Genomic DNA, 15,363 nt, shown 5'->3' with positions numbered 1-15,363 from the left:
GAAGACATGCCACTCATTCATTCTGTCAGTTGCTTTTGGGTGCTGGGTAACAGATGCTTTGTTTTTCAAAGTGTGGGTATATAGGAGTGGAAATAATCTGGGATCATAATTACATACTGCAAGATCATTTTGAATTTTCATGTAACTTTTATCTAAATCTGAAAGCTAAATTGTCTGCCAGGGAGTTCCTCATTTTAAGTCAAAGAAGTAATACTGTTTGATTTTATTGTACATTTGAGCTAACTTTGTATGGATCAAAAAAATCACTCTGCTTAGGAGTCTGTCTCTCAGCCAAAGTATTGCACTGGACAGGGTCAAGAGAGGAGGGCAGAGTGGGCATTCTGTGGGATGGCTGGTGTGCTTGGCTCCGGGACAGGGATTGTTTACCAGAGAGCAGGGCAGGGTTCATGGCAAGGTGTCTGAAAAGAGACTTAGTCACCCACAGTGCACATGACAGGCCTTGTCCTCACAGAGAACTGAGTTAGTGAGAATCTAAACATTGTAAGTGGCGTGGGACTCGAGATGTAGAAGATAGAGTTTGACTTAATTTGTCAGTTGGTGATATTCAACTGCTTCCTCCCTCACCTCTTCCTAAATCAGTCCTCAGCTGGTCAGGCGCAGTTGTGCTCTCCCTTCCGCCAGGATAGTGGGAGAAGGAGCGGCGGGGCTCGCGTGTGAGCAGGAATTCCTGGACTTCCATCCTGGCTCTGTCTCTGACAAGCTGCGTACTTCGGACCAGTTCCTTAACCTTTCTGTGCTCCATTCTCTTCCTCTGTTAAAAGGTGTTAGTGCTACCAGCTTCCTGTGATCAGATGAAACACTGTAAGAACAATGCCTCGCATGTAGAATAAGCACTTAATTAACCTAACTGGTTATTATCTACCTTGCGTGACTGAGTTTGTGCATTTTGCCAAATTTCCTGGGTACTGAGCTTGTCAGTTAAGTTTAGATGGCATCAGGGCAGGTATAGTATTTTCTTTTCTTATTGCATACCAAACTGGTATTGTGAGGATGGGCTGCTGCTTAGGTTTTGGGAGCTGTTCATGATCACATATCTGAAAACAACCAAATATTGACAGACTTGGTCTTAATCCTGGATATGTTTATCTGTTTCTAAAGCCCATTCCCCAAAAGCACACTGCTTCAAGAAAGTTATCTCATCCCCTTGCCTTAGTCCATTTGTGCTAGTGTAGCATGAGTGACTTTTTTTTTTTTTTTAAAGATTTTTATTTATTTATTTGACAGATCACAAGTAGGGAGAGAGGCAGGCAGAGAGAGAGAGGAGGAAGCAGGCTCCCCACTGAGCAGAGAGCCCGACACGGGGCTCGATCCCAGGACCCTGGGATCATGACCTGAGCCAAAGGCAGATGCTTTAACCCACTGAGCCACCCAGGCGCCCCGCATGAGTGACTTTTGATAAAAACAAACAAACAAACTTTGGGGCACCTGGGTGGCCGAGTTGGTTAAGCGTCTGCTTTGAGCTCAGGTCATGATCTCGGGGTCCTGTGTCAATCCCCACTTCAGGCTCTCTGCTCAGCTGGGAATCTGCTTCTCCCTCTTACTCTGCCCCCCCCCCCCCAACAACTTGTGCATGTACTCTCTCTCTCAAATTAACAAATCTTAATAAAAAATTCAAATTGAGCTATAATATACAGACAGAAAAGTATACATATTCTGCTTGCTACGTATTCACAGCATCAGCACTCAAATAAGAAACAGTATTTGCCAGCATCTCATAACCTTTTTGTGTCTCTTTCTGGGGATCCTGCTTTGAAAACTACTGGTAAAAAGGCTTGTGATCAGTTGTTTGTGGATGTGGAGAAGGTTTAATGGAAGAGAGGGAATTACCCCAATAAAAGGAGGGTTGGTTGTAATAGTTGTAGTTTTAAGAGCTGTCTCACTCCCTCCCCTCAATTTATTGTTCTTTTTTTCTCATTAAGGTAATGTGAATAGGCAGTAAAGATTCTTTTTTCTTTTTCTTAAAATAAAAAAAGAAAAGAAAAGAAAAGATTTTTAAAATTTATTTTAGAGATATAGAGTGGGAGAGTGTGTGGGGCTGGGGGGAGGACAGGAGCAGAGGGAGGCCAGGCCAACTCCGCACTGAACTCAGAGCCTGAAGCAGGGCTGCAGGCCTCCATCCCTGGACACTGAGATCAGGACCCGAGCGGAAATCAGCAGTGGGATGCTTAACTGAGCCATGCAGGCACCCCAGAAAAAATTCTTTATAGAAAGATACATTAGATAAGAAAAACTAGATTGGACTTTTTGGGAATTATGTTAGGCCTTCACTTTTCTTTTTAAAAGATTTTATTTATTTATTTATTTGGCAGACAGAGATTACAAGTAGGCAGAGAGAGGCAGGCTTGAGTGGGGGGTTGGGGGAAAAGCAGGCTCCCTGCTGAGCAGAGAGCACCTGATGCAGGACTTGGTCCCTAGACCCTGAGATCATGACCTGAGCCGAATGCAGAGGCTTAACCCACTGAGCCACCCAGGCGCCCCAGGCTTTCATTTTTTCCTTTTTCTCTCTTTAAACCCATCTCTCTCAGTAGTGGCTTTTGAGTTAATTATTCATTACATACAGTAATCATGGTTTTTATCACCTGAAGAGTGTGAAGTCAAGGGAATGCAGAAATGCCTTCCTGACTTTAATGAAACCTTCCTGACCTTAATTGTCCCAACGCCAAACAGGCATGGGAATGTATTTTTCCTCAATAACCAGATCTTTTGGGTTGCAGTGGGTCCCTGCATTGAAGGATTTGCAGAGGAGTCTGGGCACAACAGGAAATAGCATTCTGGTTGATTAAAGATTGGCCAATGGCAAAAAAAAAAAAAAAAAGGATTGGATGATACTTATACCAGGATGAATGATACTTACACCATCTTTGGACTCCTAAACTTAGCACTCTTCTCTCAGACTACTTAGTAGTGACTATGAGATTGGAAGGAATACATATAAAGTTTAAAAAGTTGAACCAGGGGCACCTGCTGGCTCTGTCAAGAGAGCACATGACTCTTCACCTCCGGGTTGTGAGTCCGAGTCCCAAGTTGAGGGGAAAAAAATAAAGTTGAACCAGTAGTCTTCCTTCCTTATATCTGTCATGTGACCTCACATACTTCCCTAATCCTCCCCTCTAACATCTGATGAGGTTCATGTGTATTGTGAAAGTATCTGTGGTGACAGCAGCAGTTCCAGTCAGTGTACTGAACGGCAGGTGGAGTGTGGGAGTCTGGGCAGGGACTGCAGATACTTTCCTAAATGTGAACATGGCTGAACTGTGTGAAGGAAATAGAGAACTCTTCCATGAGGAGCACTGCAAATAGGGAGGATGATAAATTTTGTATGTTAGTTAGTACTTAAGACCAGGATTTCCATCATGATAATGAGTCAGAGTATGGATACCTACATGAGTATGATTCCATTTCAGGAAGCAGAAGATCGACAAGAAAGGAAGATCAGATTGAGGTACAAACAGAATTTGAGGCACCAAAAATCTAAAGATACCTTTCTTTTAGCTACTATATAAACTCTTCTGATTATTGTTGAAACCCAGCTTCCATGCTTTGGAGCCAAATATAACATGAAGACAGAGTTTGGGATAAAGAGGAACAATAGCTTTATTGCTTTGCGGGGCTAAGGAGGCTGCTGCAGACTGTGGCCTTCCAAAAGTGCAAGCCTGTCCCAAGGAAGGGGCTGAGGGGTTTTGTAGGGAAATACAGGCTCTTGCTGGTTTTGGCAGGAACTGTGCATGCTTTGTCATGTCCTTAAGGTAGGACTGGGTTCCTGAAACAAAAGGCTAAGAAGGGAAGAGGGGAGGTTTGCAGAAGAGAAGGAAAAGATTACTGCAAAACCAAGCTTTGCTGCAACATTAGTGCAGCCATTTTGATTTTTGTTCAGCTTTATGCTTTTAAGCAGTTTCATAATGCCTCAGAAAAATGGTTGTGATGATACAATCAGTAGTTGTCTTTTCATTTACTCAAGAAGTTTTAAAACTCCCATTTTTAGACATAAGGAAATTTGGAGTCATATAGAGGCATCTCTCTTAAGTACAGTGGTTGTGGTTTTGATATACATCTCTATTACATTTTATCATACTTTGAGCTGTGAAATTAAGGATTATCAAGGGGAGGGACAGAGGAGATGGCTTTTTCACTTTTAAAAAGTTTTAAATTTCTTTCTGTTACCATATGGCATGAGTCCCATTGATTGGAGTGAACACAAAATGTTAAAGGTTCTGAAGGAACTTCTGCTGTAATAAATGAGAGGAGGAGAGTGTGTGTGTTTAAGCACAAGCACCCTCTTGGGCAGAAAATAAGCATCAGATTGTTAAAGGAGTTCACTGCTTGGTGGAGGTAGGTTCCTATATAGGTTTAATACCACTAAATTGATACATTAAAACTATCAAAAAGTTATCTGTTGAGCATGTACCAAATGTAAGACCTGTATGAGGTGCAAAGATGAATGTTAAAATCCAGTTTTACACTGAGAGAATTTATGATCTAGTTAGGATTATATGATATGCACACCAGTCTATTGCAAAGCAGTTACGTGTTAAGTGTTAAAAGTGTGGTTTAAAACAAATTATAGAGGGGGATGCCTGTGTGGGTCAGTTGGTTAAACATGCGACTCTTGATTTTGGCTCAGGTTATGGTCTCAGGGTCCTGGGACTGAACCCCTTATTGGGCTCCTTGCTCAGTGGGGAGTCTGCTTGAGAGTTCTCCCTCTGACCACCCCTCCCCCCCCACATGCTCTTTTTCTAAAATAAATACATCTTTTTAAAAATATCATAGAGGAATTCAAGGGAGAAAAAGATCTTCCAGCCTAGGAAGTCATTAGGGGGAAGACGAAAGTTTTACCAAGGAAGTATTTCTCAAATGTGTGGTTCCCAGACAAGCAGCAACAGCATCCTTAGAACTTGTTAGAAATGTACATTGTCAGACTCCACCTCAGAACTGCTGAGTCAGAAGCCCTGGGGGGTAGGTCCAGCAGTCTCTGTTTATAAGCATGCTGTATGTGAGCATCACTCAGCCAAGGAAGCGGTGGACAAAAGGTATGCTGGCTGAGTTTAGGGAGAAACGGTGACTGTGTGTAGTGTTTAGTTAAGGATGGCTGGCTGAACATGGATGGAACTAGAGAGTATTACGCTGAGCGGAATAAGTCAATCAGAGAAAGATAATTATCATATGATCTCTCTGATATGAGGAATTTGAGAAGCAGGGCAGGGGGTTTAGAGGGTAGGGAAGGGCAAAAGGAAATAAGATGGGGTCAGGAGGGAGACAAACCATAGAGACTCTTAATCTCACAAAACAAACTGAGGGTTGGGGCATGTGCGGGGGCAGGGAGGGGTAGGGAGAGGGTGGTTGGGTTATTGGGACGTTGGGGAGGGTATGTGCTATGGTAAGTGCTGTGAAATGTGTAAGCCTGATGAGTCACAGACCTGTTCCCCTGGGGCAAATTATACATTATATGGTAATAAAAATAATAAATTAAAAAAAAAAAAAGATGGCTGGCTGAATGAAAGAAGCATGCAGGAGGGATTTAGCTTCTGTTTAAGGGAATTCCTTCCCAATGCAGTTTGACACTTATTTCATCCAGTTATTCTTTGTAACTATGTTGTCATTTTCATGTTTTATTATTCTGATCATTTAAAATGTTTACATCATCTGGATAGGGGATAACATTTGCATTTTATAGCAGTATTTGAAGCCTTTAGAAATGTAAAATATCAGGATGATTGAACAGCTTTGTGGCTAACGTCTAGGTTAAATATTTGTTCAGAATACCTATTTAAAAAAAGGGTTTCATGGGGTACCTGGGTGGTTCAGTCTGATAAGTGTCCAACTCTTGGTTTAGGCTCAGATCATGACTTCAAGGTTGTAAGATGAAGCTCTGCCTTGGGCTCTGCACTGGGTGTGGAGCCTGCTTAAGAGTCTCTCTCTCCCTCTCATTCTGTGCCTCCACCATCCTAACCCCAAGGAATAAAAAATTAAAATGAAAAGGATTTCATGTCCTTTTATTAGTTCCTAGATAAATATTTTTTAGAGATTGCAGTTTTAAAACTTTATTTTTTACATATAAAAAATGGGATATGTTCCCTGAACATTTCTACATATTTTATAAAATTCAGCTATTTTGGCATTTTTACAGATCCTACCCCATCAACACTGAACGTGTTAAAAGGTAAAATTCAACAAAGTAAATGTGACGATCTAATTGGCTTTATTAATGACTATGAATCAAGCAGTATCCCACCTTGCAAATGGAGAGGGGTATTCCAAGGAGCTGTACAAAATGGAAAGTTTTTATAGGAAGGAGAGTGGAGCAAGAAAGATATAAGAAAAGAAAAGAAAGGAAGGGCAGGGGACTTACTGAGCAAATTACCTCGATCGACTTCCTTTGTGGTGGAGGGGACCCGTGTGATAGATTTCCTCATGGGTGCTTACCTGAAAATTCCTGATTGACAGGTTGAGACAGAATGCTTGGGGAGGTTGAAACTGCAATTAAGTTAGTTATTAAGCTCCTGTTTGATGACTTGGACTGGCCGGAGAAACACATTTTGAGGCATGTGGTTTTCTTTTTGACAAACTATACTTTCATTTCTCCTGTGATTTTAGAGGAGGTAAACCCTAGGTGTATAGGAGACACTGATTTGGGGTCTCACTTGGGTCACTTATGAAGTGGGAATGATGATGGTGGAAGGTGGCTTTCCTTTCAGCCTTCGCTCACCCAGCTGCCTTGTGCCTAAAATGTGGAAGAGCTTCTGATTCTCTATTAAAAAGAGAAAGTGATTTTAAAGACAGGGGAAAAGGAAGAACCCATGATCACATGGTGGCCATACAGTTAAGCTTTAAGGTCAAAATGTGTTCCCCTTCCTGGAAAAATGAGTTCATTTTCTACAAATCTGGTTTTATCTTGGCACTATCAGTTTATTACGTGCACAGAGAAGGGCAGTCTTTGTTGTAGGTGTGTTGCAATCTATTTCTCAGGGGAGGGTGTATTTAAGATCTTTTTTTGGTTTGCTATAAAAGAACTTTAGGGTCACGTAGAGAATAATGTCTTAAGGTTATTGAGGCCTCTGCTCCGATATCAGTAGGTTTTTTTCACACTTGTGGGGTGAAATCTTTGGCTGCCATGTATAAAGACATATTTAAATCCTCCTGACACTAGAGACCTAGCCAACAGTTCGTCAGATTTTAGGGATCTATTAATATTTTCTTCAGTCAAATTCAGGGTAAGGAAGAAGAATAGGAATTGAGACAATCCCTTATAGTTTTTAAGATCTGCCTATATTTTAGGGACCTATGCTTTTCATTTCTTCTTAAAGAAAAAAAAATTACTTTTTCTGTGAACTCAGTACTATAGAAGAATCATGTTGACTCTATAGCTGTATTTCATTTTACAGATGAAGTACATTAGTGTCAGAATTAAAATCTGAACTACTTTTGTCCTTGCGTGCTTGTTCAAGGGCTTTCTTATCCTGAATATGTCCAGGAATTGGGAATTCAGTGCAAGAGTTGTGAGAGAGTTTATGGCTTCTCATTTATTATTATTTTTCTTATGTGTGTGTGTGTGTGTGTGTGTGTGTGTGTGTGTTTATGGCTTCTCACTTATTATTTTTCTTACATATGTGTGTACCTAAATTTTTTCTTGCATATCTACATATGTGTATTTGGTGGTAAAGCAAGGACGTGTCCATACTCTCCCTTCCCCACATCACCTCCTGTACATTGAGCCCTACCATCTCCCTCACTTGCTATGGGTAGAGTTTTGCAAGGTTGCAGAGTAAGATCTGTCAGCTGACAACTTGCTCACATGAGAGCCATTAAAGAGGGTGGTGTGGCCAATGTCAGAGCAACCTTGCAGCTGAGGGCAAGTCACCGCATTTGCCCAGAGCCATATGAATAGGTCTTATGACCAATTAATTGACTACTACATAATCTCCAACAGGGGAGCACAGATGGAATGAGTCAGACCAAGCTGCTCAACCTGTTGAGTGTTTTGTCTTTTGCTGACCAGAGTACAAGCTTAGGAACAAAAGTAGGAAGTGGGATTTAGATTTGTCTGTTTATAGTGGTCCTGCTGAGATCGTGTTTTATAACATGATGGATACATCTGACTTCCTAATACTTTGGCAAGCTTAATTTACGTAACAAATGAATGTTCCTTTTTCTCTCTCTCTTTTTTTTAATTTTGAAAGAGGAAATTAGTAGGCTGCTGCCAAGTAGCTCGCCTCACCTACCGTATACGCAGTACAGTGATTAATTAGGACGGCTGGTCAGTGTGGAATATCCCTCCAACAGCAGAGAATCTTCAACATTTGTGTCCCAGGTCCATGTTGATAGTCAGGATAAACCAGAAGCAAATTCATCCACCCAGGAGATGTGTGGCGGCTCGAAGAAGACTGCAAATCGGCCAGGGGGCTGGCAGGAGTCAACCAGATGTGTGTGTAATGGCGGTTCTGGTGCTGGGAGGAATTACAAGGCACTTTTATGCACAAAGACTCGAAAACGTGCCAGGGTAGGAAGGGGCACTGATCACACGGAACTCAGCAACAGGTTTGAAACTTTAGTTCTCTTTTAAAGTCTTAGAGAAATTTTTATTTAAATCAGTACCAAACAGATGAAATTGTATTGATCTGCAAGTTGTTTTTCAAGAGTACTTTTAGTAGGACATGGGGTAGTTGGTGGGTGTGTAGAAACAAGTCCTTTCCTGTGTAGAAAAGGTTGTAGGCATGGTTATTTTTTTTAAAGATTTTATTTATTTGTGTGTTTGTGTGTGTGTGTGAGAGAGAGAGAGCGCACAAGCAGGGGGAGCGGCAGTCAGAGGGAGAAGCAGTCTACCCGCTGAGCAGGGAGCCAGATGCAGGATTAGATCCCAGGACCCTGGTATCATCCAAAGGCAGATGCTTAACCATCTGAGCCACCCAGGTGTCCCAACAAGGTTATTTTTTTTGACTGTTTCAATTCTACTACCCATGTGGGTTTCTTTCTTAAATTTCATTACTTCTGCTGGAGCCAGCTTGCAAGAAATGGTTATATCCTTGTCCTGTGTTGAAGATTGAACAGTACTATTCACAGAGATGATCAAGAAAAAGAGTTGCAGTCCTGAAGTACTACCACAGCTGGTAGATGGGACAGAGGGCTGGAAGTTCTCACTTCGTAGTTTGAAGGGTAGGTGGAGGCAGGGTGGTTGGAGAGGGTCCAGTCTTCTGGAAAATTATCTCCATGAGAAGGATGGTACTGTGCTGAACTAATTTTAATAATGGAGCTTACATAAAGAGAATAACATTACATTTGCTGTATTGTTTAAGGGTGATGGAAGAATTTATTAATTTAATTAGGAATAGCTCTTAATTGAAACGTATTTGTAAAGAATTTTATTGCATATCAAGGAAAAGTAAAAGTCTTTTGAGAATTGCATTTCATTCCAAAATCTAATGTAGATAGGTAGAGGAGAACCAAAGTTAAAGGATAAACTTGATTTTCATGGTTAGTGTAAAAGTAAATTTCTAAATTCACTTAAATATTATTTTTTTCTTTATAGAAGTTTTGTTAGAATTAATGTGTCATGAACTTTATCCATCGATGCATTTCTTAGTTGATTAAAAATCAGGGTATAGTTTCTGTTATATAAAAATCATTGTCTTTCTTTAGTAGAAACTTAACAAAATGGTGTATAATCTATTCCAGTATAAGAGCCCAGCTGATTGAAGGGTTAGGGGGAAAATGTAGAAATCATGTATGGGTGCTGGGTCACTTGCCCGTCCACTCAATTAGAGATATATATAGAGGAAGTGGTAATGAATGATGTGGTACATTAGAAAAATACATTTAAGTGTTCAGATAAGAATTTCCCTTTTATAGTATCCTTTTTTATCTGTTTCTTATCAAGAAAGGGCATTTGAGTGATAGGAAAGAGTAATGGATTGGTACTCAGTTGATCTGGATTTGGGTTCTGATCCTGATCCCCGGCTCTGCTGCCCAAGAGCCTTGTAACCATGTGGGAGTCTCCTTGCTTTTCTGGTCTCACTTTCAACTCTAGGCTATGAAGTTGGTTCAGAGTGTTTAAAAAAATCCTTTCCTCCTCTGAAATTCTAAGATGTAGCATCAGGACCTTTTGTAGGCCCTATATTTGTTATTCATACAGTACTATATGTCCAAAATAGGTATTTGGGGTGAGGGGGACAGCATCTATGTGAGAAAATATTATGCAGGGTATGCAGGGCCACACAGATTTTTTTTTTTTTTTAAACTTCAAAACATTTTGGTATGAGCTTCTGCTTATCACTTTCAGTGAACTTAATATTCTTCAGTGGATTTTAATCATTTTTAATTAAACAACAATTTAACACAAAATTTTCATATCCGTTATTGCCCTTTCCTATTTTGACTTCCTTTAGATTTAGTTCTTTGGTGCTGAGATTTTTTTTTTTTTTTTAAGATTTTATTTATTTATTTGACAGAGAGAGATCACAAGCAGGCAGAGAGGCAGGCAGAGAGAGAGAGAGAAGGAAGCAGGCTCCCGGCTGAGCAGAGAGCCCGATGCGGGGCTCGATCCCAGGACCCTGCGATCATGACCTGAGCCAAAGGCAGGGGCTTAACCCACTGAGCCACCCAGGCGCCCCAGATTTTTTTTTTTTATAATTCTGTGTGGTGATGATATACACTTGTCATCAATTAACTGGAATTAATTTCTAGTCAGACCAGTTGTCTTGGTAGATCTTACACACTTTCTATTCCCCTTCCTAAGATCTTGAAAACATATTTGTTATTTGCAGTGTTTTATTTGGTTTCCTGGTTTATTTAGGATTTGGGCCAGTCTCAAGGGTAGAGTGAATTATTGACAGGAGTTTACACTGTAAGGATCTGGTTCAAAGTGTTCACGAGTTATCTGTTTGTCCAAGTCAGGTGGTGGTCAGTGAAGTATGACTTCCAACTCCCTCTTTGCTCTTGGTTATCTTAAATCAATAATTTTAGGTGGTCTTAGCTGACTACACTGTTAAGTAGGTTTTTGTTTTTATTTTTGTTTTTCTTCTATCCTTTCTCATGATTTTCTAGTTATTGTAAAGGTGACGAGAAACATTCCACAAACACAGAGGAGTCATGTTGGATACCTAACAGTGACTGGCCACAGTGTAAAACTGACATAGTCCTGTGCAGAAAGAAACATTTTGATCTTTCCCATTACAGTTCATGTGGAATGGAACATTTCAGGATATTAAGTCTGTCCTTCTTAACTTCACTTCTTTTCTCCTTAATCTCTAGAATGGCAGATACTGGAGTTTCATTTATTTCACAAAATTTCAGAACCAATCAAAACCTGCAGAGCTTGATGAAACATTATAAGTGGTTTATCACTTGAAATTCTTCGCTGAAACTCACCTCAAATCCAGTAACTGACAAGATGCTGGGTGTATGGTATAGTCTTCCATAATCAGTTCCTTCTTCCTTAAGCTGCCAACCATAGTAAAGCTGTTAATGACTTGGTTTTTCTCACTTTGCCAGCAAATTAGATGACCATAGGGCTGTTTATGTGAGAAATTTGGGATTATTTGCCAAGCTTATCAGAGAACCATTGTTTCTCTAATGGCAAGAGAAAATTTGACGTAACCTTGACTTAAGAAGTATATGTTACCCACACAGAAGAAGAACTGAAACAAAGCACTTCAGAGTCAATGGTGCTTTAAGTTTTATATCTTGGAACTTAGATTCAACAGAGACTCTTTGTACTGCTTTAGAATCACCAGGATAGGAAGGACTGGAGGATTAATGAGTGTATATATCCGATATGTCTACCATTTAGATGAACCAACTTATCAAAAAAGAAACAGGGTCAGATTATTTGTGGTAATTGCTCAACAAGAAAAGAAGTACAGAAACTAAGGTTTTTTTTCTTTCCCCTAGTTAACTGCTTCACAGAGATAAGCCAACCATGATTTTACTACCAGTCTTTATTTATAGCAGTTAGAACAACCCAGTAAGAAATACAAAGATAGTCCCAGATTTAGAAAGAGATATGCTAAGGCAACAGACCAAAGCATTCTATTTTGAAGAATTTAATGAAAAAGGGCTGAAGTCTAATGCAGGTTGTAGAGAAGGGGAGAGTGTTTTTCATTGTGTTCTTCATTTACAAACCCTGTGAACGCTATTCTTCTTTGTTACTATGTAGAAAATGTAGCTGTTAGGTGAATGAAGTGGGTAGAGGAAAAAAAAACCCCAAACCCTAGTCAGCTGATGGTCTTGTGCTTTGCGTCAAGCTTCACAGAGAGGTTGAAATTGCTGGGTGTGACTCTTTCAGACGCATGGAGTATTGCTGTCACAAGTTCTTCTGCCCTTTCTGCATTCCTTCCCTTTTCACTGGTTTTATGTGCCAGGAGGAATTTTCGTTGAGTTGCTGAGTTTATTTCCACTGGCTGATGTTTGGGATTCAGAGCTGTAATTTGAGAATGAGTGAATGAATGAAGGAATGCAGTGGTAACTTGGTATTGCTGCAGAGTTATTAGGTTTTGGTTTAGGTTTTAAAAACACATTTGATTTAGGTTTTAAAAAACATTCATCTTCTTTTCCCTCTGAGGCCACATCTCTTCTTGGGAATGAATCAGAGCAGTCTTGGTATAGAGGATTGTGTGTGTGTGTGTGTGTGTCTGTGTGTGTGTGTGTCTGTGTGTGTGTGTTAAAGATTTTACTTATTTATTAGAGAGGGAGAGATAGCGAGAGAACACAACCAGGATGAGGGGGAGAGGAAGGGGGAGAAGCAGCCTTCCCCCTGAGCAGAGAGCCAGATATGGGGCTCAGTCCCAGGACCCTGGGATCATAACTTGACCTGAAGACAGATGTTTAACTGACTGAGCCACCCAGGTGCCCCTTGCTAAAGGCCCTATGTAGAGAGGTTTTGAAGGAAGTGTGAACTTGCTTCATGTAGACCGACAACTCAGGTAAACTTTTGTCTGGGTCTCATTTTGCTAAGTGTTGATGACCAAATAGGGTAGAGTCCATATTGTTAGTTTCCATAACTAATTATGTCCAGAATGACTGTGTTTCAGACAGAAGACAAGGATACTCCAGCTTTGGGGTCTGCAGGCCAAGTCATTGGGCAGCTTCCAAAGCCTTTTCCCTCGAATACCACTCAGCTATACGCTGAGCTGGAATACTTGGTTACACATGTCGGTGATTCCTGGTTCTTCTATTATGACTCCTGTTGTGAGTCAGGCTGTGGCTTAGCCCTGTCCTTTTATTGTTACAGTAACAAAAGCTGAATAACTGCTGAATAATGATGTAGCAAGCCTTGGTGGGAATTGGTGAGAGCAGTGACCTGTGACCCATCTAAGATTATAATTAAACTCCCATCATAATTCACCAAAGCAGGGATGCCTGGGTAGCTGAGTCGGTTAAGTGTCTGCCTTTGGCTCAGGTCATGAACCCAGGGTCCTGGAATTGAATCCCGCATCAGGCTCTTTGCTCATCACAGAGCCTACTTTTCCCTCTGCCTAATGCTCCCTCTGCTTGTACTTGCCAGTTTTATCTGACAAATAAATAAATAAGACCTTAAAAAAAAATTCAACGAAGGGAATCCAGTCTCTGGGTTCTAGAAACACCAAGGTTCCTGGCAATTCTCTTCCCCTTTTATGGGATCCCAAGTTTATAAGGTTATTGGGTATTAGACATATGTCTATCCATCAGTGTTTGTATCTCAAAGAGTTTTATCCTTCTCTTACTAGTTTAGGAAGGTTAAAAAAAAAAAAACACAAGCTACTCTCATGTCTTTATAGAACAGATGTGAATTAAGATGCTCTTTTTTTTCTTGAAGTGCTCTTTCCTTTCACTTGCATGCCTTACCCTGCCCAAAGGCAAAAACCGAAAAACTTAGTAATGCTAAGCTAGTTTTTTCACTTACTAATTTTTTTAAAAAATTTGGTTCTAAAATGTGAAAATATAGACTGTAGTACCAGGTGTAGTGGAAGCATCTTTGATCTAGGGACCTTCTCTACTCTGATCTTACGATCTGAGGGTTCATCTCGGCCTTGAATTCACTGTGTCTTTCAGAGCATCACCTCATCCCTCTGTGCTTCTACTTTCTCTTCTACAAAAAAATAATAGAAGTGGGGGCACCTCGGTGGCTCATTTGGTTAAGTGTCTCCCTTCACCTCTGGTCGTGATCTTAGGTCCTGGGATCGAGCCCTGCACCGGGCCCTGCACTAGGCTCCCTGCTCAGAGGGGAGTCTTCTTCTCCCTCTCCCACTGATCTTCCTTCCTGCTTGTGCACTCTGTTTCTCTGTCTCAAATAAGTAAATAAAATCTTATTTATTTGTAATTATGTGGTAAGTCAGTGATCACTAAATATGTGACCTGCTTTTAAAAATGTAGCTTCCTGATCACCGTTTCAGACCGAATTTGTGGAAGTGGAACTGGTGAAGTTTTGTTGATTAAAAAACAAACCAATACCAAGAACTTCTGGGGTCATTCTAATGATGAGTCAAGTCTAGGAACCATCAGGTGGTGTCTGAGGTCCCTTTCAGATCTAACATTCTGATTATCTATGATAATCAGTGACCCTTGAGTAACAGGGTGTTGGAGAAATGTGAAGACCTTGGGTAATCAAGGGAGCCAAAACTATCTTCAGTGGTCATCTTTTCCATGTGAGGGAGCAAACCATATGGATATTTGAAGAAGTATATTCTCAACAGAGGGACAAGTAAGAACAGGGATCCTAAGACAGGATCATGCTTGCTGTGCACCCTAAAAAGAAAAATGTTGCCCACGGGCAAAACTGAGGGCTGCTGGAGGGAGGGATAGGGTGACTGGATTGTGAACATTGGGAGGGTATGTGCTATAGTGAGTGCTGTGAATTGTGTAAGACTGGTGATTCACAGACCTGTAGCCCTGAAACAAATTATACATTATATGTTAATAAAAAATAATAATAATTAAAAAAAAAAAAAGAAAGTAAGTAAATGGTCCTTCCAGGGAGTGTGAGTGGGCCCAAGGTGGGCTGCTAGATAGGGCTAGTGGCTATGTGGTGTGAGGTAAGAGGCAGGTGGGAGGTTGTCTGCTCCCTGTTTTCTCTCCCATTGACCCTTGCTTGATAACAACAATTCCTATTATTAGAACCTCATTTCTTTGTATTTAAGCATTCTCTCAGAGCAGAAAGTGATACCTGAGTGTGAACTATTATGAGAACTTGTTCCTCTGTCACGCAGAACAAGATCATATGAAAGGATTGGGCGCATTCTGTAGAGCCGCATATGAGGGCTGACCACCTCCTTTCCAGCTGAGCGGACAAGCTGAGGAGAGACAGCCTGTAACTCAGCTGAACAGGGACACAGGTTTTTGATGGCCATATCCAAAGCTCAAATAGTATGTCCTTGG

At 40.8% G+C, this 15,363-nt stretch overlaps 1 protein-coding gene across 6 annotated transcripts in view; it reads left to right on the top strand.

The window, feature by feature from the left end:
• Positions 1–15,363, top strand: part of FNIP2 (folliculin interacting protein 2) — a 132,951-nt gene that overhangs the window by 32,677 nt on the left and 84,911 nt on the right. For 2 of the 6 annotated variants that reach the window (XM_032332662.1, XM_032332660.1), the window contains exon 1: positions 7,641–8,553. The exons of 2 other annotated variants lie outside the window; for them this stretch is intronic. In XM_032332662.1, coding sequence (XP_032188553.1) covers positions 8,378–8,553 — 176 coding nt within the window. In that variant the 5' untranslated portion in view covers positions 7,641–8,377. Of the gene's footprint in view, positions 1–7,639; positions 8,554–8,936; positions 9,169–15,363 lie in introns of those variants that run through there. 2 more of the 6 variants (XM_032332663.1, XM_032332665.1) reach the window with 2 other exon arrangements.

This window comes from Mustela erminea, chromosome 2 (assembly GCF_009829155.1).
Source record: "Mustela erminea isolate mMusErm1 chromosome 2, mMusErm1.Pri, whole genome shotgun sequence".
NCBI classification, from domain to species: domain Eukaryota; kingdom Metazoa; phylum Chordata; class Mammalia; order Carnivora; family Mustelidae; genus Mustela; species Mustela erminea.
The sequence above is the reverse complement of the archived record's forward strand: the minus strand, read 5'-3'. Positions and strand labels throughout refer to the sequence as shown.